Source organism: Eutrema salsugineum, unplaced genomic scaffold, assembly GCF_000478725.1.
Source record: "Eutrema salsugineum unplaced genomic scaffold, Eutsalg1_0 scaffold_5, whole genome shotgun sequence".
Taxonomy (NCBI): domain Eukaryota; kingdom Viridiplantae; phylum Streptophyta; class Magnoliopsida; order Brassicales; family Brassicaceae; genus Eutrema; species Eutrema salsugineum.
Window position 1 is genome coordinate 10,662,040 of NW_006256612.1, and position 22,857 is coordinate 10,684,896.

At 38.3% G+C, this 22,857-nt stretch overlaps 7 protein-coding genes across 8 annotated transcripts; 1 reads left to right on the plus strand and 6 right to left on the minus strand.

Moving 5' to 3' along the window:
• Positions 1-1,220: 1,220 nt before the first annotated feature.
• LOC18993464 (probable fucosyltransferase 9) lies at positions 1,221-2,867 on the minus strand. Of its 2 annotated transcripts, none has more exons than XM_024152991.1 (2): positions 2,717-2,867; positions 1,221-2,638 (listed from the first exon to the last, which is right to left on the minus strand). In XM_024152991.1, exons 1-2 carry the CDS (start codon positions 2,832-2,834, stop codon positions 1,221-1,223), a joined length of 1,536 nt encoding a protein of 511 aa, XP_024008759.1. In that variant the 5' UTR covers positions 2,835-2,867. The 2 variants fall into 2 exon arrangements, with proteins under 2 accessions (XP_024008759.1, XP_006417057.1); XM_006416994.2 differs by having other exon boundaries at positions 1,221-2,641; positions 2,726-2,846.
• A 649-nt stretch (positions 2,868-3,516) lies between these two features.
• On the minus strand, positions 3,517-6,995 carry LOC18993465 (fucosyltransferase 6). Its single transcript, XM_006416995.2, has 2 exons — positions 6,788-6,995; positions 3,517-6,689 (listed from the first exon to the last, which is right to left on the minus strand). Exons 1-2 carry the CDS (start codon positions 6,948-6,950, stop codon positions 5,239-5,241), a joined length of 1,614 nt encoding a protein of 537 aa, XP_006417058.1. The 5' UTR covers positions 6,951-6,995; the 3' UTR covers positions 3,517-5,238.
• Positions 6,996-9,414: 2,419 nt separating this feature from the next.
• LOC18993466 (probable fucosyltransferase 8) lies at positions 9,415-11,085 on the minus strand. Its single transcript, XM_006416996.2, has 2 exons — positions 10,946-11,085; positions 9,415-10,865 (listed from the first exon to the last, which is right to left on the minus strand). Exons 1-2 carry the CDS (start codon positions 11,052-11,054, stop codon positions 9,415-9,417), a joined length of 1,560 nt encoding a protein of 519 aa, XP_006417059.2. The 5' UTR covers positions 11,055-11,085.
• A 952-nt stretch (positions 11,086-12,037) lies between these two features.
• On the minus strand, positions 12,038-13,692 carry LOC18993467 (probable fucosyltransferase 7). The gene is made up of 2 exons (XM_006416997.2): positions 13,563-13,692; positions 12,038-13,488 (listed from the first exon to the last, which is right to left on the minus strand). The coding sequence occupies exons 1-2, from the start codon at positions 13,666-13,668 to the stop codon at positions 12,038-12,040; spliced, it is 1,557 nt and encodes a 518-aa protein (XP_006417060.1). The 5' UTR covers positions 13,669-13,692.
• Positions 13,693-14,379: 687 nt separating this feature from the next.
• Positions 14,380-16,207, minus strand: LOC18993468 (probable fucosyltransferase 7). Its single transcript, XM_006416998.2, has 2 exons — positions 16,036-16,207; positions 14,380-15,955 (listed from the first exon to the last, which is right to left on the minus strand). The coding sequence occupies exons 1-2, from the start codon at positions 16,205-16,207 to the stop codon at positions 14,493-14,495; spliced, it is 1,635 nt and encodes a 544-aa protein (XP_006417061.1). The 3' UTR covers positions 14,380-14,492.
• A 743-nt stretch (positions 16,208-16,950) lies between these two features.
• Positions 16,951-17,929, plus strand: LOC18993469. Its single transcript, XM_006416999.2, has one exon. The coding sequence runs from the start codon at positions 17,112-17,114 to the stop codon at positions 17,625-17,627; it is 516 nt and encodes a 171-aa protein (XP_006417062.1). The 5' UTR covers positions 16,951-17,111; the 3' UTR covers positions 17,628-17,929.
• A 948-nt stretch (positions 17,930-18,877) lies between these two features.
• LOC18993470 (phosphate transporter PHO1 homolog 3) lies at positions 18,878-22,704 on the minus strand. Its single transcript, XM_006417000.2, has 12 exons — positions 21,963-22,704; positions 21,448-21,802; positions 21,301-21,349; positions 21,142-21,213; positions 20,902-21,031; positions 20,707-20,827; positions 20,352-20,610; positions 20,153-20,257; positions 19,860-20,054; positions 19,505-19,786; positions 19,297-19,433; positions 18,878-19,197 (listed from the first exon to the last, which is right to left on the minus strand). Exons 1-12 carry the CDS (start codon positions 22,597-22,599, stop codon positions 19,098-19,100), a joined length of 2,442 nt encoding a protein of 813 aa, XP_006417063.1. The 5' UTR covers positions 22,600-22,704; the 3' UTR covers positions 18,878-19,097.
• Positions 22,705-22,857: the final 153 nt, after the last annotated feature.

A 22,857-nucleotide genomic window follows, 5' to 3' on the forward strand; every position in this document is an offset into this window, starting at 1 on the left:
CATTCATCAAAAGGTATTTGTTTCCAATCCTAATATTCAAATGAGCCTATATGAAATTAGGCTTCACCTTAAATTTAGGTTTAGGCCAGGTAACACATATAACATACAAAAAATTAAATTCATTACACACAACTCTTCTATTTTTTTTGTGCAAGCACAAGACTTATATTGTTATTTATGTCATATCATATATGGGATGTGAAATATTTCTGTTCTAGCTGTTCTTTTGATCAATATACAAATATTTCTGATCAAGCAAACCAACATGAAATCAAAACAATGAATGAGTCCAAACGGATGAGTAATCAGATGTAACAAACGGGTTATTGTTTTGTCATAATAAACAAATTATGACAAAATAATGAAATCAGAACTACATAATCGTTCTAGTGGGAAGCCTGAACCATATTTAGTCTTTCATATATCCTAAACAACCATTCAATACTTTTGTAACTAATATGATTTTCATACAATTTTTGTGCAAAAATTAGATGGTATTATTTTAACATTATTTTGATTATTACTTTATCCATTTTTTGTTATAGATCAGAGAAAATAAAAAGAAGAAAAAACGAAAAAGATCAGAAAAAAACAAACTTCTTCTTCCCAGTCGGCTTTGGCTTCACCAACTCTTCATACCAAGCTATATCATAAAAAAAACAAATGAAATGATCAGAAAAAATGTTGCAATATAGAAATAAAAACATAAAAAAGCCACAAACTCTTACCATTGGGTAGAGGATCGATCTCCTTGCTCTTGGAAGCAGCTTCTATCAAATGAAAAACAAAAATCAGAAAAGGAGAAGATCAAAGAAAAAAGGAGAAGAGAGAAAAAAAGTAATTAGTACCAGTTTTTATTTTTATTTTGTGTGTGAATGTGACCATTACATTTGAATGAGAGTTATTTAATTTTGCGAAACTACATTACATTTGTAATTTGGTTTAAAATAGAACAAGCAACAGTTCTATATTAGTGCATTTGTCTTGTGTTCGGATACAAATGCAGCCAAGTCAAAATTCTTAGTAAACTACTATGAGCTAAGTAGATAACACATAAGTTTATATATTTTAGATTTCAAATTAAACTCAGCTTAGTTAGTAAAAGAAAGGAAGGTTGTTAGGAAACTGAATCACTCAGACATGAAACAAAAAAACAAAATTTGGTGATTATTTCGAGTATTTTAGGGATTTTTTAGGAAAAAATGAGGAACATATCAAAATTAATCTACTAGCTTAATCCCTGTGATACGATCCTCACAATACCTAATGAAATGGGTGATTTTGATCGTCTTGGCTTGACAACGAGAGAGAGGAGGTTTAAGAGAACAAGGCTCCATCGACATGGCCCTAACACACGGTGGGTCAGGAGCTTTGCGGTGCCTTGGCTCGTAGAGTATCCATGGCTTAATTCCTCCAATACCTTGAGCTACGTATCCAAATGTAGACCTTGTGCTTGTGACAAGTTTATCAGTTAAACTCAGAAGATACATCTCTGCGAGGGCCTTTTGGTCGTGAAGCTTCTTGTCTGTTTGTTGAACCCTCTCTCCACTTGGCTGATAAACTTCAATTATCTCTCCTGTTGAACTCGGACGTTCCCAAAACATATTCTTTAAGTGATCAGAGTATTCTGGATGCAGAGACGTGACCATTACAGCTTTAAGTTTTGGGATTGTCGATGTATTACTGACTTGTGATTCTTCTTCTATAGCTACTGCAGGCAGTAGTTTCTCTCTTTCTGTACAAGATAAGATCTGGTCCATCACGTGCTGGAAATATCCAGCGGGCGTGCTAAACACTCTTACTTGAATCCCAAGTCTCTCGTCTGCTCTTGATAAGTAAGCGTTGTAGGATCTAGTGACCATTCCCCAAATTTGGTTCGTCGGGTGCAGAAGATACCGACTCAAATGGTGGAAGACAGTATCTTTCTGTGGGAATAGCTTGATGAGTTTGGTTTGGAAACTAGGGATCAACCACAGAGATGGAACATAGTAAAGGTTGGATTTTACTACTAGCCAAGGGACACGTTTGATGAAAGCTTGGTCTTTTTCACAGAAGAACATATTATCATGCTCCTTGGAAGTATGGAAAATGTCAAGATAAAGATGGGACGGTATTGTAGTTGAGTTAATGGCATGATTCTTCAACATATTCCCGTAACAATGAGAATGTTCTCGGTTGAAGCTATCTATCTGATCCGTCAATGGAAAGTCAAGAGGAAGTAACCAGGAAATACCAGGAAAAGGCTCGCAGAATAGGTCGCTTATATCGTTTCTTTGGTCAACAAGCATGACTCTGTCTGTCAAGAGAGCATAGAGGAAGTCAGAGACCAGAGAAAGGATTCTGTTTCCCAGCCCAAACATAGGCGTCCACACTACATATCGGCACTCATCATTACCAGAGCTTCTTATTACATGGTTGTGACCAAGCTGCTCTGTAGCTCTCTTGTAAGCATCTGTGCCTGGACCGCAACGCTTGTGAAGCATCTCGTAGCTTCTAAGCTTAGAGACGAGATAGTCAGAAGGTTTGTATGGTGAAGACTTGCGCAAAGACGACTGATGATACCTACTCAAGCAAGATTCCTCATCAAACTCTGTTGCAAGAAGCCCTCCTTCCAGTTTCATCCTTGGTTCATTTGAACCTTCTATAGAACACAAAAGATAGAAAAGTCAAAGTGAGAATTTCTGTTTGTTTTGCCAATATTGAAATAAATTAACGCAATTGTTACCGGTGATTGTATGATCAGACTTGTGGCGATTGAAGATGTTGGAAATTGGGAGTAGTAGCACCGAGCAAAGTATTAAGCAAGTAGTGATTGTTATTATGAGTTTCATCATACGTGAGATCCCAAACGAAATGTTTTCTTCCTGTTTTTTCATAATGATTCTGGTTTCAGGATGAGAGAGATGGAAATGGACTGCCATGTCATGCACTGTTAATAGAGATGCTCTAAAAAGGTATTATTGAATATTTTTTCTTCAAATCTTAAAGGCAAAGGTACTACTAAAAAAGATGTTAAAACAGAGAATTAGAGAAAAGCACTTTCCTATCTAATAAGATTACACGTCATATTTGTTACCTATCATGTTTGATTATTTGAAATATGTTTCCATATGATGTCCAGCAATAATAAATATGTTTCCATATCCATTTTTGTAATTAATTGTTTCCAAAATGAAAAAAATATTCTTAGTTGTTGATACATTTCTTGGCTTGGTTGATACAGCTGTAAATACATTTCTTGGCCATTGTTTTTTTCACAGAAGAGCCTACATTTCTCTCCATTTCCAAATTATTCTCGAGGATATGATTTGTGTTTGCTTAACGAGAGAAAAAAAAATTAGATAAACAGAGGACCCCACCCGAAAAATTCGGTTATATCAGGTTATCAAGTTTCGGTTCGACATTGATTTTAATTTCTTTTGGGTTGGAACCGGTTCGGTTTTGGTTCTTGTAAACCCCTCTTATCTTTCAAGCTAAATCGTCGTTAGTTTCTTTCGTCGGTATCGGAGACGGAGATCGAATCTCTTTTCAGATAGTCGCTGCTAGTTGTTTCTCCGGCCGCCACAGGAACGGCGGGAAGTATTTCATGCGGGTGTTTCCGATCCATTACTCTCACATGTGAGACGATTGATTTGAAGAGCACCCAATTCGCGTTTGTACGTGGTTCCTGCACTTGACGAACCCAAGAATCTCACATTCGGAGAAAGTGAAAGAAGGTAACTTTGATGGTAAAGCAGTGGAATTGAACGAAATTGGGCGTTTGCGAGTTTTAGCTATTGTGAGGGATGATCTTTCTCTTGCTTTATCGTCTCTGAAACGAATTGAAGGAAATAGGGCTTAGTGTCCAAGCTTATGCGACTGTTATCAGCATTGTTTGTAGTTAGGGGATTGGGGAGAAGAAATTGGATCCGTTGGTTGTTGAACTCTTTAGGAAAGGAGATGGAGAAAGCCGTTTTGAGTGTCACGGTTGCTTGGTGTTGTTGAGCCGGGTCTTTAGTGCCTTGGTCAAAGCCTATGCTAATCTAGTAAATTTTGACGAAGCTATCGGTTTATTTTCTTCCAGAAGAATCCCCGGTTGTGCTCCGGATGCAAAGGCATTGAATTCTCTGATGAACCGTATGATTGCTTCCGGAAAAACTGATATGGCGGAGTCTAGTTTCTGGCAATTAGCGGGGCTGGGGCTGGATGTGGATGCACATACTTACGTGCTTTTGGTCTGCAGTTTAATGCAACGAGATGAAAATAGACGCTGCTGAAGCAGTTGTTCTTGACATTGAGGAAACTGGGATTGATCAGGATGTGTGTGTTTACTCAGCGATAATTGAAGGACATCGCAAGAACATGAATCTCCCAAAAGCTTTGCATTTTTGTTTTTTTGATACAATAGCGCAGAAAGGTAAAAGAATGAACTTTCTGATTGCAAGCTCGATCCTTCTGTGCTGTTCTCAGACGGGTAAAAGTTGTAGGAAGCTTATGATCTGCTCAAAGAGTTTAGAGACAAGAACGTTTCACTTGATAGGGTTTGCTACAATGTTGCATTTGATGCTTTGGGAAAGCTTATGCTAGATTAAAGGCCAAGAGACTTCGATCTCAAGAATGTTCCAAGTATGAAGAGCCTATATTGAAAAGGTCAGGCGAGGATGTGGAAACACAGTTAGTTGTAGGTATTGAGAACATAGTTATTTATCAGTTGACAAGAAATTTGGGATCTGCATCAGCGTAATGAGGATGGGAGCTCACTGTTCATGTAAATGCACTTGTTCTTCTATTTATACAGTGGTATAAGTATCTTCAGGGCTTCTTCTGACAGAAAAAGACAAAGACGGGAACACAGCTTGAGAACAGAGGAACCATAAAGGTAGAAACTTTGCTCATCAGCTTGGAACAGAGGATTTTCAAAGCTCGTTGCGTACGATGCAGTTTCCACTTTCTGTGTCATGAAAACAAATAATATAAGTGATATAAGTAAATGTAAACTGCTATTTATTATAAACCAGTGAAACCTTGTAAACGTTATTGACAGCTAAATTGTTTCTATGCATTAACATATCAATACAGAGGATACCATAGTAAACTGTAAAGTGTCAGTTGTAAGCGTACAAACATGATTCTTTTTTGTTTTTAATTAAAAACTGAATCTCAACTAAAGTGATGATTATTATAGACGAAAAATATAAAAATTGATCCTCTGTTTCAATAACTCAATAATCCAATGAAATCAGCTATGATAAACAAGATCTATAACTCGTCAAATAGCTTAAGCCCATCATTCTCACGATCCTCACAATGCCTTACAAAAGGAACAACCTTTCCCGAGTCAGTTCCCCATTCGGCATCACATCCATGAGACGGAGGAGTAAGGTGACAAGGGTCAATCGACGTGGATCGAATACACGGTGGATCAGGAGCTTTAGCCTCCTTTGGCTGATAGAGTAACCATGGCTTTAATCCTCCAAGACTATGCGCAACATATCCAAATGTAGACCTTGCGCTTGTGACAATCTTATCTGTTAAACTAAGAAGATACATCTCTGCGAGCGCCTTTTGGTCGTGAAGCTTCTTGTCTGTTTGTTGAACCCTCTCTCCACTTGGCTGATAAACCTCAATTATCTCTCCTGTCGAACTCGGTCGTTCCCAAAACATGTTCTTTAAGCGATCAGAGTACTCTGGATACAGAGACGTGACAAGAACAGCTTTAAGTTTCTGGCTTTGCGATATGTTGACTTTCGATTCTTCCTGTGAAACAACTTCAGGTAATAGTTTCTCTCTTTGTGTACATGACAAGATCTGGTCCATGACGTGCTGGAAATACCCTGCTTGGTCGCTGAAAACCCGTATTTGAATCCCAAGTCTCTCGTCTGCTCTGGCTAAGTGAGCATTGTAGTACCTAGTGACCATACCCCAAACTTGATTTGTCGGGTGATAAAGATACCGAGCCAGATGGTGAAAGACAGCTTCTTTTTGCGGGAAGAGCTTCATTAGTTCGGTCTGGAAAGTTGGATTAAGCCATAGAGATGGAACAAAGTAGACATTGGCTTTGACAATCAACCAAGGGACTTTATCGATTAAAGCTTGATCCTTTTGGCAGAAGAACATCTTATCTTCATCCCTTGAATCATGTATAATATGAAGATATAGATGCCTTGGGACTGAAGTTGAGTTAATGGCATGATTGTTCAACATTGTTCCGTAACAACGAGAGTATTCCTTGTTGTATCCATCAATCTGTTTCATCAATGGAAAGTCAACAGGAAGTAACCATGAAGTACCTGGAAATGGCTCGCAGAAGAGGTCACTAATGTCTTTGCTTTGATCAACAAGAACGACTCTCTCTGTCAAGAGAGCGTAGAGGAAAACAGAGGCAAGAGTTAGTATTCTGTTGCCAAGCCCGTAAACCGCGACCCACACAATGTATCTGCATTCACCAACAGATTTGCTTGCATAATTCCCATCATCATGACTAAGATTCCTTGTAGCTTTCTTGTAAGCTCTTGTGCCTGGACCACAACGCTTGTGAAGCTTCTCATAGCTTCTTAGCTTTGAGACAAGATATTCAGAAGGCTTGTACGGTGAAGGCTTGCGATACAACAATGATTGGTGATACCTACTCACGCAAGAACGTTCATTGAAATCTGTGGTTAAAAGCCCTCCTATCAATTTATCCCTTGGTGTTTCGGACTCAGGTGACCCTAATAATCACAAGAAAATGAAAATGTATAAACTTCAAAAGGAGCAATTCTTGAGTTAACACAATAAAACACAAAAGATTAACGTTTATTTTGTGTACCTTTGATTGAAGCATCAATAAGTTGGTCGTTGAAGTTGTTTGAGAATGATAGTAAGACAACAGACAAAATTAGTAAGCCACTAAAGATGACTGTTATCAGAATTTTCATCTTCAAACCCAAAGCCCTGAAAACATCGCCGGAGATCTGAAATATTTGATACATGTTGACTTTAGTTTTATTGGTTATTATTAGGAGCTGATTCAAGCTGAGTTTATATATGCAGCCTGATTACAACTATTACTGTGATTTAACGTGGACGAAACTTGATAATTTATAAATAACTAAATAAGTTTGAATATTCTTCTAATGTGTCATTGTTAAGTTGTGACTATCAACGAACTCCGAACGTGACTCTACTTTTGTTTAATATATACAAGTTTTGATCTTCGATGTATTCGAATCATCAAGTTGTATTGCCTACTTAATTAACGATGAAATGGCCAATGAGAGAGTTTCTCAGAGTTATCAAGAATCGTTATAATATCACATGTCGTGTATTATTACTATTTTTTTCTCTATAACCATGTATTATTATATTTGAACAAATCATATTCATTTATTTATTCTAACAAAAATAATCATAGCTGATCAGATCCGAAAATTCACGTTGTTGACTAAGAAGAAAGAAAGTACACAAGTTCGATTTAGCTTCCTAGAATAGCCTAACTTGAGCCTCCATATCAATTCAGTAGACAACTTATATATATGAGATCCCATCCCTATTAACAATGACGACATTTAAAGTTTTTATTATACGTCTATTTTCTATATTTTAATTGTTATGAAAACTTATTGCTTTTGTATATATTTGATTATTGAGTAGCTTTCCCTCTCTAAAAACAAACTACCTTCACCAGGGTCGTTACTCTGTTCCAACGGTTAAATTAAAATTGTTACCACTGGGCCTTATACAATTAAGCCCATATTTAAGGGATAAAAGCCTAGCCCGACATTTCACTTAACCAACCGAAATCAACTATTAAAACCAGCCTAAACCAAAGTATTAAATCCACATCAAATTATAGCCACATAGGACATATCGAGGCATACATGTTTTTTTTTTCTTTTTAGAGAATGTTACTTGTTAGTTGTTGTTACCACTAGTTTTTTTTGGTCTAGAATTTTTAATATTTGTTTTGGAGCATGCATTTTTTCTTTTTCTTTTGATAAAGAAACCCAAGAGCTACTTCTTGTGCGGCTCCATTTCACTATACCGATATTAATATAGCCTTAGAGAGTAGATGTATATTGATATACTTTCAAAAAGACCTTTAATGAAATTCTAATATTAAGACCTCTAGACTAAGAAGACATCTAAACAAAATTTATTGTCGTAAACCTAAGATTATTACTTTTCTTGAATGATTTTGTTGAATCGTGTTTTGCATCTACAAATATTGAATCATATATTGAATTTGAACTTAAATATGAACATGACAAAAAATATAAAGTTATAAGCGTATATAAATTCATAATTTACCTTTATGCATTGATCATATGTTGTTGGTTGAATGGATCTCTGATAATATGCCTGTTCTCCAACAAATGGATCAAATGATTGTTTGGTACCCATCGTGTTCATCAAACAACAATCAAAAAGAAAACATTTTTATTGAAGTCACATTTAGCTGAAGAAACATTCATGAACACAATAAAACATGTTTTTAGTCAAAAATGTTTTTCAAAAATTCAAGAAAAGCAAAGTCAAAAGAACAGAATACCAATAAAAATTTGAAAACAAAGAAGAAGAAAGAGGTGAGTAAAAATACAGAAAGAAAAAGAGCAGATTTTTTTTCTGTTTAATTTGAACAAAGAGAGCTTAATCTTAAAAAGTTCATATATATAAATTAGTACATACACGCATTGTATTTATGTTGATTAGATCTCAATATGCTGTCAAAGCAAAAAAAAATGATCTCAATCTGCTAAAAAGAACATTACTATATTTTAATAAGGCAGTATTAACAACATGTAAGGTAACATTGACTAAGATTTAGGATGAATGTAATATGATTATTTCCATATATTTGTTAGTATATATAGACACAATATATATGTAGGTCAATAGAAATAAATTAGTAAATACTAATAGAATCTCCATAGAAGGCTTAATGGTTTAAACTAAAATTGGAAAATAATCTTTAAATTTAATGTTGAGATATGTGTTGGCTATTGAGTATTGACATTTTAATAGGGAAGGTTAATACTGACTATTTTAATTTTTATATAGGAAAAAATATAATATTGACACTAGAAATACGAGACACTAATTTGACCCGAGTATCTCCTTATCAGTTAATCAGTCATCACTCGCGAGTGACTCACCGATTCCATAACTCTGTTTTGTCAGATACTCAGATAACCTAACTACATTATTTTGAGAAGATTATGAGAAGGTAGCGATTAGGAGAGTGGTTGAGCTTCAAATCTTGAGATTGATGGTGCTACGATAACTAGTGAGAGCACGAAGTGAAAGTCCTGTTCGGTTCGAAAATTGCAGTGTACGCATGAAAATTTTGATTCATTGATCGTCTTTGCATCTCAAAAGGTCAAGACTTTTTCATTAATTAATGGAGGGATCGGAATGAAACAATGTCGACGAGTACTATTTCAAAATTAGAAAAGATTAGTCTTGGGAATCAACAAGCTTAACCCCCCAAGTTCGATCATGACAATGCCTTAAAAAAGGGGCATTTATCTCTGCCTTAGCTTCACAACCATATAGAGCTGGTTTAAGGAAACAAGGCTCCATCGAATAGTCCCGAACACATGGCGGATCAGGAGCTGTTCTGTTCTCTGGCTTGTAGAGTATCCATGGCTTTAACCCTCCAAGACCTTGAGCTACGTATCCAAATGTAGACCATGCGCTTGTGACGAGCTTATCAGTTAGGCTTAGTAGGTATATCTCCGCGAGCGCCTTTTGCTCATGAATCTTCTCGTCTACCTTCTGAAACCTGTCTCCACTTGGCTGATACACTTGTACAATGTCTCCTGTCCAAGTAGGGCGTTTCATGTACATGTTCCTTAGGTTATCAGAGTACTCTGGATGCAGTGATGTGACCAGGACAACTTTAACTTTGGGGATTTTCGATGTATTATTATTAGTGACTTGTGATTCTTCTTCTTGTGCAGCTGCTTCAGGCAACAGTTTCTCTCTTTGCGTACAGGCTACAATCTGGTCCATGACGTGCTGGAAATATCCAGCGGGTCTGCTATAAACCCTTACTTGAATGCCAAGTCTCTCGTCTGCTCTGGCTAAGTAAGCGTTGTAGGAGCTAGTGACCATACCCCAAACTTGGTTTGTCGGGTGAAAAAGATACCTACTCAAATGGTGGAAGACGGTCTCTTTCTGTGGGAATAGCTTGATGAGTTCGGTTTGGAAACTAGGGATCAACCATAGAGATGGGACAAAGTAAAGGTTTGATTTCACGACCAGCCAAGGCACTTTCCTGATGACAGTTTGATCTTTTTCGCAGAAGAACATTTTAGTATAATCACCATGATCGTGGAGAAGATGAAGATAAAGGTGTGACGGGATTGTAGTGGAGTTAATAGCATGATTCTTCAACATTGTTCCGTAACAACGCGAGTGTTCTAAGTTGAAGCTATCGATCTGATCCGTCAATGGGAAATTCAGAGGAAGTAACCAGGAAGAACCCGGAAAAGGGTCACAGAAGAGATCACTCATATCCTTGCGTTGGTCAACAAGCATGACTCTCTCTGTTAAGAGAGCATAAAGGAACAGAGAAGTCAGTCCAAGCATTCTGTTTCCCAGCCCACGCAGTGGCACACACACGATGTATTGGCATAACTCAGCATTAGATTTTCTTGCAAGATCCTCATCGCCATGAAGAAGCCGCTCCTGTGCTCTCTTGTAAGCATATGTTCCTGGACCGCAACGCTTGTGAAGCATCTCATAGCTTCTAAGCTTAGAGACAAGGTATTCAGAGGGTTTGTAAGGTGAAGGCTTGCGATACAACGAAGATTGGTTTCTACTCAAACAAGAATCTTCATTAAACCCTGCAGCAAGAAGACCTCCTACCAGTTTGTCCACCGGTTTAACGGATTCCTTTGAGACTATCACAAGAAAAATTGAGATATGAAGTCAAAGGAGCATTCTTGAGCTAACGAAATCCAAAAGATGAATATGATTTTACCATTGGTAGTAGCATCAAGAAGCTGGTTTTTGAAGTTGTTGGAGAATGAGAGTAACATCACTGACGAAAGTAGTAAGCAAGTGACGACTGTTATCAAAAGCTTCTTCATACCCAAATCCCTGAAATACTTCGCTCGAGATCTGGTATGTGTGAGTAGAACTCTGATTAAGTTAAAGAAACTTGTACTTTTAGTAGATGTATAATTTATATATAACACATCAACATTTTTTTAATGAATACTATATAATACAGTATATTTATTTTCTTATTGACAACAAAGAAACCGAGGCAAATGTTGATACATTATTGAAACATGGGTCGTAGATCTCTGCAGAACATTAGTATTTTAATACTAATTAATAAGTAGTCCTCTTCCCCTTCATTTGATTGCTTTGAAGCTATCTTCACCGATGGCCAAAGAACATAGTTTCTTATTATCACTGTTGATATGCAAATATCAACAAGGGACAAAACAGTACTTTTAGATCGGAAACTCGGTTTTTATTGGATTGAATCAAGCAAAATACAACTGAGTTCGGTTATTCAGGTAAATAATAACGAACTAAGACTTAAGACGACTAAGAAACTAGCGTATTGAGCTCTCAGTCTTTAAGTCTTCTTGGGAATATCTTGTGTTCTCTGGTGTCGATTCATCTCCTTTTATATATATCTCTTAAGTCGGTCCTCGAGCACGCCTTAGACGATATGGGACCGAGAGGAGTTTCCTTTTCTCTCGGTTTCTTTCCTTTTCTCTCCAAAGTTTCCTTTTTTCCATCAGGAAACTTTCCTGTTTTGACCGAGCTCAGGGAAACCCTCTATTCCTTCGAGAGGTTTCTCACCGACCTTGGCCTAATGGGCCGTATTCGGCCAGCCTCCGCTCGGCCCATCTTTTCTCGGTACGTTCCTTTGTAAACCGGACTTATGGTTTGCCGATCTCAGTTTGTACCGGAGAAAACCGGAGTGCGGTTTTCACCTCCAACAATCACTGTGGGACATTAACGAGTCCTTAAAACAAAATCTTTACCATGGATTACATTAATAAATCCGAGGATGAAGATGTACAATCGAAAATTCATCAAAGCTTCTCTACTTCTATAACTTATCTGGGGCATCAACTAGCTTAAGTCCCGGGATCCAATCCTCACAGTGCCTTACGAAAGGGACGAGTTTCCCTGTGTCAGTAGCAGTCTTGGATTCACAACCATAGAGTGGAGCTCTAAGGAAACAAGGCTCCATTGACATGGCCCTAACGCATGGCGGATCAGGAGCTGTGTTGTTTTCTGGCTTGTAGAGTATCCACGGCTTTATTCCTCCCAGACCTTGAGCTATGTATCCGAATGTAGACCATGCGCTTGTGACAAGTTTATCCGTCAGACTTAGGAGGTACATCTCAGCGAGGGCCTTTTGGTCGTGAAGCTTTTTGTCTGTTTGCTGAAACATTTCTTCACTTGGCTGATAAACTTGAATTATTTCTCCTGTCGAAGTCGGTCGTTCCCAAAACATCCGCTTTAAGTTGTCAGAGTACTCTGGATACAGAGATGTGACAAGAACAGATTTAAGTTTCTGGCTTCTTGATGTATTTGTTACTTGTGATTCTTCTTGCGTAGCTGCTTCAGGTAATAGTTTCTCTCTTTGTGTACATGCTACGATCTGGTCCATGACGTGCTGGAGATATCCAGCGCGTCTGCTAAAAACCCTTACTTGAATGCCAAGTCTCTCATCTGCTCTGGCTAAGTAAGCGTTGTAAGACCTAGTGACCATACCCCAAACTTGGTTACTCGGGTGAAGAAGATACCGAGCCAGGTTGTAGAATACGGTGTCTTTCTGCGGGAATAGCTTGATAAGTTCGGTTTGGAAACTGGGGATCAACCATAGAGAGGGAACAAAGTAGAGGTTGGATTTAACGACCAACCAAGGCACTTTCCTGATGAGGGTTTGTTCTGCTTCGCAGAAGAACGTCTTGTCATGATCTCTGTAACCACTAAAAAGATGAATATAAAGGTGTGAAAGGGTTGTAGTCGAGTTAATGGCATGTTTCTTCAACATTGTTCCGTAACAACGCTCATGTTCTTGGTTGTAGCTATCTAACTGATCCATCAGTGGAAAATCCAGAGGAAGTAACCAAGAAGTTCCCGGAAAAGGCTCACAGAAGAGATCGGTTAAATGGCTCCGTTGGTCAACAAGAATGACTCGCTCTGTCAAGAGAGCATAGAGAAACAGGGAAGCCAGGCCAAGCACTCTGTTTCCAAGCCCAGACAATGGCACCCACACAATGTATTTGCATAATTCACTATAGCTTCTTGCAAGCTCATCTTGACCAAGCCGCTCTTTTGCGCTCTTGTAAGCTTCTGTGCCTGGACCACAACGCTTGTGAAGCATCTCGTAGTTTCGGAGCTTAGAGATGAGATACTGAGAAGGATTGTACTGTGAAGCCTTGCGATACAAGGAAGACTGGTACCTACTCAGACAAGAATCTTCATCAAAGTCTGCAGTGAGAAGACCTCCTAGCAGTTTATCCCTCGGTTTTTCAGAATCCTTTGAACCTATTACAAGAAAAATGATGCTCAAAGAAATATCTCTCAAGTTGACAATAATCTCAAAAGATCAGTGGTTTTACCGTTGGTATCAGCATGAAGTAGCTGGTGTTTGAAGATGTTGGAGAATAGCATCACCGACCAAAGTACTATGCTAGTGACGACTGTTGTCATGAGCTTCTTCTTCATACCCAAAATATTTGAATTAGAGGTCAACTGCGATTAAGTTAACGAAACTTGTGTTTTACCTATTCTTATATTGTTGTGACCATCAACAAACTCCAACACACATGTTATAATGAATGAATTAATTCATTTTTTTTTCTTTTAATTCTTTCATTAATTCACTAATTGTTTCTTCCTACTACAAATATAAAATAAATTGCTATAAGTCTTGATATTATTTGATTCCGATCTAAGAGCCAGTCTGTATGTCATAGAAAAAAATACTTAAAAATGGCCAAGACATCTTGTCGACTGTAACCATCCAAGCAGCTTGATTGTAAGAGCCAGTCTGTAATCTGTATGTCATAGAAAAAATACTTAAAAATGACCAAGACATCTTATCGACTGTAACCCTCCATGCAACTTCATTGTAGTTGACAGACAAATCGTTAAATGCATTAGGATTTGAGATTTGAAAATCTAGAGTAAAAATAGACTAAATCATTCACAATCTATATGGAAAGCAAGCCAATATATCTAATCTGGTTATATATATTATATAACTTATCCTCTGTTTTTGTGTACTTGTGTACCTCTCAACATTTCATACTGTCATCAGTATTCCAACCAATGAATCACCCAAAAAAAAACTTTCTTCTCTTACATCCTGAATTTCACCATAATAGAATCTGAAATCATAGCAAGTTACCACAACACACTAATGGTTGATCATTATTTTCAAGTTTTAATATGTAGACGAATAGACGAGCATAGATCCATTGCCTTTACATTGATATTACCAATATTCATTCATTAAAAAAAAAATCTCTGTTTTAATGGAATAAGAACTATAACTCATCTTTGGTATCATCAAATAGCTTAAGCCCGTCATGCCAAAGATCCTCACAATGTCTAACAAAAGGAACGATTTTCGCCGAGCCAATTCTCTTTTTGGCTTCACATCCATGAGTCGGAGGAGTAAGGAAACAAGGCTCCATGGATATAGCACGAGCACAAGGTGGGTTTGGAGTTTTGCCTCTCGTTGGCTGATAGAGTAACCATGGCTTTAATCCTCCAAGACTATGAGCAACATATCCAAATGTAGACCTTGCGCTTGTGACAATCTTATCTGTTAAACTCAGAAGATACATCTCGGCCAGTGCCTTTTGGTCGTGAAGCTTCTTGTCCGTTTGCTGAAACCTTTCTCCACTTGGCTGATAAACTTGTACAATGTCTCCTGTCGAAGTTGGTCGTTCCCAATACATTTTCTTTAGGTTATCAGAGTACTCTGGATACAGAGATGTGACCAGAACAGCTTTAAGGTTCGGGATTTTCGTTGTATTAGTAGTGACTTGTGATCCCTGTGTAGTCAGTTCAGGCAACAGCTTCTCTCTTTGTGTACAGGCTACTATCTGGTTCATGACGTGCTGGAAATATCCAGCGCGTCTGCTGAAAACCCGTACTTGGATCCCGAGTGTCTCGTCTGCTCTTGATAAGTAAGCATCGTAGGATCTAGTGACCATTCCCCAAACTTGGTTTGTTGGGTGAAAAAGATACCGAGCCAGGTGGTAGAAGACGGTTTCTTTTTGTGGGAAGATCTTGATGAGCTCGGTTTGGAAAGTTGGATTAAACCATAGAGATGGGATAAAGTAGACATTGGCTTTGACAATCAACCAAGGGACTTGATCGATTAAAGTTTGATCTTTTTGGCAGAAGAACATCTTATCCTCATCTCTTGAATCATGTAGGATATGAAGATATAGATGCCGTGGGACTGAAGTTACGTTAATGGTTTGATTCTTCAACATTGTTCCGTAACAACGAGAGTATTCCTTGTTGTAGCTATCTATCTGACCCATCAATGGAAAGTCCAGAGGAAGTAACCAGGAAGTAGCTGGAAAAGGCTCACAGAAGAGATCACTAATGTCTTTTCTTTGATCAACAAGAACGACTCTCTCTGTCAAGAGAGCATAGAGGAAGACAGAGGCAAGAGTAAGTATTCTGTTGCCAAGCCCGTAAACCGCGACCCACACAATGTATCTGCATTCACCAACAGATTTGTTTGCATAATTCTGACCATCATGACCAAGATTCTTTGTTGCTTCCTTGTAAGCGTTTGTGCCTGGACCACAACGCTTGTGAAGCTTCTCATAGCTTCTAAGCTTTGAGACAAGATATTCAGAAGGCTTGTACGGTGAAGGCTTGCGATACAAGGAAGACTGATATCTACTCAAGCAAGAATCTTCATCGAAATCAGCGGTTAAAAGCCCTCCTAACAGTTTATCTCTCGGTTTTTGGGAATCATTTGAACCTATTAATCACAAGAAAATGAAATATTAAGTCAAAAGAAGCGTTTCTGGATAAGAAACATAGAAGATGAATGATCCCTACCGTTGACTATAGCACCAAGAAGCTGGTGTTTGAAGACGTTGGACAATGATATTATCATCACCGACCAAAGTACTAAGCAAGTGACGACTGTTATCATAAGCTTCATCTTCATACCCAGAGCCCCAAAAAACTTCACCGGAGATTTGAAATAGTTGATGACACATACCGACATTTCTATGGATTTTTAGTATCAATCATTATTAGAAGTTATCAAAGAGTTTAGAACTCTTATTGTGACTAAGTCAAAGAAACTTGTACGTTTATAAATATTCTAAATGTGTTAGGCTGTGCAAATCGACAAACTCTGAAAGTGACTCCAATATTTTTCAAATGATTAATTCTTATATCTGTTACAATAAACAAATTGATGTAGGTGTTGATATTCGGTTTATGTGAACAATCAAGTTATTAAGTTAACGAAAAATGGCAAATAAGAGAGTTAGCTTTAATTACCCAAAAAGCATTGTGATGTGGACATCTCAACAATACATTTTTTGTCAACTCGCATTTTTCAGGTCTCTTGTGGACTAATCACATTCAGTTTTTTTTTTTTTTTGGTTGATCTAATATGTAGTTTTCATGGTTGAGTTCGGTTTGTTCTTTTAATCCGGTTTTGAGATGTTTGACTTTGCCATATGGCTCATACATCACCAATTGACCCGTCAAAAATGATTTTTTTTTCTTAAGGAAAAACAAACAAAAGCAAAACCAACGTATAGGATTTATCATTTACCATTTTTAGAATTTACCCTACTCTATTTTCTTACAAAAATAATAATTTACCCCTACGATTTATCCACAGCAATTTTTATTTTGCCCAGGAAAAAATGACCTCAAATAATTTTTTTATAACAAAATCAAATTAAATGAATAAAGTTACTACATTAAAAAAAAAAAATAGATGATCACAAAGGGAAAGGGTTTTTGAGGGGTTTAGAGTTTTGACATAGAAGTTGCGAATTGCGACTACACATCTGTAGGAGTCGGCGGCGGCTACACCGAGAAGCCTAAAACCATTTAGCCATTTTTTTGCCTTATTCGATTCCCACAAGACCCGATCTCGCGGCTGAGGAAAAATGGGGTTCATGTCATCGACGGATCCAAAGACGGAGAATTCCGATTCCCAATCTCAAAACAACCAAGTCCCATCGGAGAAACTTGGAGATTCGTCCCCAGAGCTTGGAGATTCGTCCTCTTCGGAGAAATTGGGTGATTCTTCAACTGTTTGGCGTGATCCAGTAGAATCCGGATCCCCAATTGAAGAATCGGATCAACCAAAGGAAGGAGACGCGGAGGGGGAAGAGGAAGGAGAGTGCGGGTTTTGCTTGTTCATGAAAGCAGGTGGTTGCAAAGAATCGTTCACGGCTTGGGAAGTTTGCGTGGAGGAAGCTGAGAAGAACAAGGAAGATATCGTCACCAAGTGTACGGAAGTCACTTCGTTGCTGAAGAAGTGTATGGATGCTCACTCCGATTACTACCAGCCGATTCTCGCGGCGGAGAAAGCTGCTGAAGAACAGGTGAAGAAGGAGCTCGAAGCCGAGAAGAAGATCTCGGAAGAGGAAATGGCTGCGATGAAGCTAGCTCAGGGATGATTGAAATTGATTTTGGTAATTTTTATGGTTTCTCGTTTTAAGGGATTATCAATATTGGATTTGGGGATAAAATTGTTCACTAGGAACAGAGAAAATTTTCGTTGTTAGAATCAAAACTTATAAGATCGACCATTGATGGTTGAGTTTCTCCCCTTATTAATCTGTCATTTTGTTTGCGAATAAGTCGAGAAATAATTTGATATAAAGGTCCCTACTTTGTTGATGCCCTGAATGTTTTAGTCAAGAAACCTTGTCTTCCTTTGTGGTTTGCTAAGCTATTTCCTCATTTTAGCGTGCTTTGTTGCTTCTAGAACAGAAAAGGCGTGATCTTTTTTCAAGTGATTGATTCTGGTTCAGCATTTTTTCTAGTTTGCCTGAAAATCAAGTTGAAAAGTTGACATCTTCTTTGTTGTTTCACTTTGTGCTTAAGATAAGTAGCATTTGTTTACCGACTTCAATTCGATATCTAAGATGAACAAGATGCAGAGTTAAACATCCCTGATTTGCCTGGTATGTGGCTGTGTTTCTCATTTGTAACGCCGTAGCTGTTATCAGCCTCTTTGGTTAACTTGATAACTCATATATAATGACTATCACAATTCACAAACGGTTTGGGAGGGGTTTAAACTTTTGAACATGGAATAAATAGATTCGATTACGCTCTCTAGCTGTGCTGTAGAAGTCTTTTGTGATGGCCTATCTTCTTCTTCTTGGAAAACTTCCTTTTTCTCCTTATGCACTCAATGACTCAAATCTTTTCCTTGTCGGCTTGTCGTCTGTATATTTCCTTTTTCTCTCTTATATGTAAAGCCTTGCGTTGCAAGCAAGCTCAAATCCCTTGTAAAGGCAGAGAACCGAGCATACTAAAACCCTTGATCCGTTTATACGATGTTGATGATGAACATATGATTCTTTGCCTTAATCAACGATGTTTATGTATATATCAATTAGATGTTTTCGACAATCATGTTTAACGAGAGTTTAGTTAATTGCGGCCAAGAATGACTGACTTTTATCGTCAGCGTTGATCATTTTGTTAGGTTTGAGCTGAAGTTTCTTCGCTTTGAATGAGAATTCTAAGGCCAGCATTTTCTCTGCATAATTTTTTGGTAAGGTGAATCTCAAATTTAGTCTTGTTTGTATGTTTTTGAAAATATATAATGGGTGTGACAAAAGTCTTTTTCAACTATTCTCGTTCAACGTGTGTCTGGTTGATCAGAGTCGATTCGAATTATGTACGAAGAGCGAAGTTGAATAAAATGAATTCTATATAAACTGCAATGAACAGTTTGAACAATACTGTATATATGTTCCTACACGATTTACCACTAAAAATCGAACCTTGTGTTACATGTCTTTGATGCCTCCTACATTTCTATTCTGTCGACAAAAAATAAAAAGAAAGACAGGTGTATACGGTTTGATGGACTTCGGGTAACTGAAAAGAGTATTCACGGTCTTCTGAAACTACTAATCGTCTTTATCTTCATCTTCATCGTAGTTGAACGGTAATGGAACGGACTTGAAGGCTCGGAATTTCCCTACATTGTTCAAATGCTCGTTCTCTAATCTGTTTTCCACGAACCAAAAAAACACAAGAGAGTTACTAAACTGAATATTAACGCAACACAGCTTGTGGAATTAATCAGTGTTGTGAGTTTAGAAATACCTGAAGAAATTCCAGATACCACGACGAATGATCTCAAGACTAGCAACAAGAGTAACCATCGTTTGTCTATGCATGAAGGAGAAGTGGAAATCTAGAACCGTCTGGATCCACGCAAATCTCAGCAGGACATTTAAAATCTGATACATGTTCCAAGATCAGTTGCTGTCTAACACCTTTGATGTAATATTTTTTTTTTTTTGAGACTCACCATCGCGATGTAGTAAACTTTCTTCTGAGGAATGAGGAGTTTATCACGGAGCCAGCGGTTTTTAGATGTCCGCTTTAGAAGACCCCAATCATGGATAAAGTCCCAGTATGTACAGAATATTGCAGCTACAGCTGAGGAGATAGCGGCTAAGACCCTCCAAGCGATTTGACCTGTCTGGATACTGTAAGCCGTTCTCAAGCAAACCGCCACTATAGTCAAGAAGTACTTGAGTCCGTTGTACCCTTGCTCCGGGTTTTTCTCCTCAAATAGCCGTCGCAGGCACTGCATTGGGTACAGTTTTAGTTATTGAATGCTAGATGTTGGATTACTCTTTTGAAGTGAAGAAGCTATGTACCTGAAGGAGGCGAGAGACATAAGGGATGACAGCAACGATGAAGAGGAAAGTTTTGTACACACCAGATTGATTACAAGTGTTCTCTCTATGTTTGAAGTCTCCCCAACCATAGTAACAGACGTAGAACTGGATGCTTCTAATAGCTTGAACCTGGCTAGTTAATTGATCGCCCAAGAAGAAATCAGGTAATGTTACCTGCAGGAGAAAAACGAAAAGTAACAGTTTAAGACCTACTCGGATAGAAATTTACTACATTCTCTTTGGTAGATGAGCTTATTCAATCTCTGATTTACCTTGTAAAGAGGAGCGGCGAGGCAATGAAACAGACAAGTGAGGAAGAAAAAGCGACTTGAGCGGTAAAAGAGGTTGAATGGCAGGACTAGAATCACGAACAGAGCCTGCAAAAGTGGGAAACAAATATAACAGGGTTATTTATTATGCCATTGTTTTAACGGGAGTACAAAACTCCAGTTTCCGGGTTTTGGAACTTACAACAAGTAGGAAAAGAGGAAGAAGTTCGGTAAATGCTTGATAGTCTCTCGTTTTGGGATTTGCCTCCATGTCAAGATTGGCAAGAACACAAAGCAATGCAAAGACTCCGATGCTGAAACCCACAAGCAAGACTTGTCTGTATCCAAGTTCAGTTCCTTGCTTGAACCCAAATATGAAGGAATAGTTTACACGGTATCGCCTCCAGTAGTATATATTAGCAGCATACATGATGATGTGCAGCACGATGAAACCGAATAAGCTGCAAGAAACAGCAAATAAGAAAACATCTAAACAACATATTCCAATGCTCGATATTAATTCTTAAGAATAAAGGCCAAGTTACTACGTTGTCTACCTATACAGAGGGAACATAGTATTCATGTATTGCTTCTGGCCTTCCTCTTGCAAGAGATGACGGGTGCGGATGATCGCGGCAAGAGCCACGATAAGAGAGAAAACGCATCCAGCCGTGAAACCTGAAACCAAATTACTCATAAGCACCACAAAGTTTGAACTAACAATACCAATCTGTGCAAGTTTCTGACTTTACCAGTTGAGAATGTAAGTCTATGTCTCTCTCGTTTCGCTTTAGGCCGTAAGATATTCATTCCTTTTGTTCGATTAGCATTTGAAAAATGCTTTATGAATGTAGCTTCAACACGTTCCATGAGTCTCATAACCTGCGATAACAGAAGATATAGATAAAAGATCAATACGAGACTAAACAAAAAAACTGAGAAATCGATGAGGCCACTTAACTAATTGGATCAAAACTAAGAAAACCTCTTACCTCATCAGAGCTTCCCAGGTATGAACTATCAACTACTTTCATGTAAGACTTCGTTGCATCCCTCGAGGCTACCTGTAAAAGGAATTTCGTCGAACACATTTCAGGCACCCGAAACATCTAGCTCCCCCAAAAATAGAAAGGCTCAAGCTCAAATCTTACCTTATCATACTTCTTTAATATCTTCGAGAACGCCAATACATTCAAAAAACTGCATTACATAAAATCAAATTTCAAAAACCCATCAATCATGAGACAAACAAAAAAAAGTCCCCACTTTCATCAACCAAAATTTAAACCCAAACGCACCTGTAGCTCTTGAGAAGCCGAAGCTTCTGATAAAACTCGACGAAAGCACGCCTGAGCCTCTCCTCGACTTTCCTCAGATTATCTCTGCTGAATTTTAACTCGGTCTGGCTCGATACCTGGAGAACTCCTTTAATGGTGGAACGAGGCGTCTCTTTGGTGTTGTTGATCTTGACTCGATCCAGAACATCAATCGGAGCTGGTCTCAATCCTCTCATCCTGCTCGTATTCACGTCTACATTATTTTCTGCTTCTTCTTCTTCCTCTTCTTCTTCATCATTTTCTTCTATTTGCCCAGCTCTTCTCGAGCCTCTTTCCTGTATTGACTCCATATGAGCAGCTTGACTTCGAACCTTCACTACAAAATTTAAAAATGTCGGTTTGGTAAGCCATTTTATAAACCGGAAATTAATTTAGACCGGGACATCAAATTGAACCAATCTTGCGGTTGTGTTTTGTGTCGGAAAGTGAAAGTCAGTAAGTTAGGTGGGGAAAGTAAGGACTCAATGATTGCTTACTGGATTTAGCTCCGGCGGGAGTAGAAGCGGAGAGAGCCGCCGCAGAAGTAGCGATATCGGAAGCTAATCGAGTAATCTCAACCGTCCGTTCATCCCATCCCCAACCTTGTGGATTCTCAACTTTGACACGAAACGCGATCAAAGCGTCCATCTGTTTGTTGAGCACCACAGCTTCTTTCAACACTTCCTCTACTTTCTCTCTGTAAAATTTGTTGACTTTATTGAACTCGTCGTCTAGTCTTTTGAAAAACACTAACTCATACTCTCCTCCTTCCTCCGCCGCCATCAGAAACGTCGTCTCGTAACCGCGACTCGCCGTGTTGTTCACCAGAATCGGTCCCGACGTCGACGTCGTCGCCGTTAACTGTATCCCTTCCTCGACGTCGTGAGGATTATTGCTTCGTCTTTGCCTTCCCGGCGTTGAGACTAAACCGCTAAACGCGCGGTATAGAGTCATTTTCCGGTTTAATCCTCCGTCGTGGTGATTCTTGGCGCCACCGCCATGAGGATGTGCGTTGTTGGTTCGGAGTTTGAATCGGATGATTTCTTTGAGAAGAGTTTTGAGAAAATCGTAATCCATGTAAGCTTGTTGCCACTCTGGCACCATCTGCGACGAGAACTCCTTCCCGAACTTCATCTCGATTCTTGTCTCGAATCTATCTTTAGTCTTTTTTTCGAATCTATCTTTAGTCTTTGTTTAGATTGATATTTTTGTGTTTGTGTCTGAAGAGCAGAGGAATCGTATATTTATATATACACCTAATCAGAAGAGAGGAGAAAGAGAGAGTTGTTATGATTTTTAAACGTTTGTTTGATGTTTATGATTAAAAAATTGATTCTAATTTGTACGAGTAATTAACTTTATAGCTTTTTGATCATCTTTATTGACTCCTAT

Bases quoted from the DNA above. Each gene is read 5' to 3' on its own strand.
- LOC18993464 (XM_024152991.1), bottom strand. From the start codon at position 2,834: ATGATGAAACTCATAATAACAATCACTACTTGCTTAATACTTTGCTCG. The intron at 2,639-2,716 runs GCGTTAATTTAT...GTTCTATAGAAG, and splicing joins TACAATCACCGGTAACAATT to GTTCAAATGAACCAAGGATG.
- LOC18993465 (XM_006416995.2), bottom strand. From the start codon at position 6,950: ATGTATCAAATATTTCAGATCTCCGGCGATGTTTTCAGGGCTTTGGGT. The intron at 6,690-6,787 runs GTACACAAAATA...TGTGATTATTAG, and splicing joins TATTGATGCTTCAATCAAAG to GGTCACCTGAGTCCGAAACA.
- LOC18993466 (XM_006416996.2), bottom strand. From the start codon at position 11,054: ATGAAGAAGCTTTTGATAACAGTCGTCACTTGCTTACTACTTTCGTCA. The intron at 10,866-10,945 runs GTAAAATCATAT...TTCTTGTGATAG, and splicing joins TCTTGATGCTACTACCAATG to TCTCAAAGGAATCCGTTAAA.
- LOC18993467 (XM_006416997.2), bottom strand. From the start codon at position 13,668: ATGAAGAAGAAGCTCATGACAACAGTCGTCACTAGCATAGTACTTTGG. The intron at 13,489-13,562 runs GTAAAACCACTG...TTCTTGTAATAG, and splicing joins ACTTCATGCTGATACCAACG to GTTCAAAGGATTCTGAAAAA.
- LOC18993468 (XM_006416998.2), bottom strand. From the start codon at position 16,207: ATGTCGGTATGTGTCATCAACTATTTCAAATCTCCGGTGAAGTTTTTT. The intron at 15,956-16,035 runs GTAGGGATCATT...TGTGATTAATAG, and splicing joins TCTTGGTGCTATAGTCAACG to GTTCAAATGATTCCCAAAAA.
- LOC18993469 (XM_006416999.2), top strand. From the start codon at position 17,112: ATGGGGTTCATGTCATCGACGGATCCAAAGACGGAGAATTCCGATTCC.
- LOC18993470 (XM_006417000.2), bottom strand. From the start codon at position 22,599: ATGAAGTTCGGGAAGGAGTTCTCGTCGCAGATGGTGCCAGAGTGGCAA. The intron at 21,032-21,141 runs GTAAGAGGTTTT...CTGTTATCGCAG, and splicing joins ACCTGGGAAGCTCTGATGAG to GTTATGAGACTCATGGAACG. The intron at 19,787-19,859 runs GTACATAGCTTC...TACCCAATGCAG, and splicing joins ATGTCTCTCGCCTCCTTCAG to TGCCTGCGACGGCTATTTGA.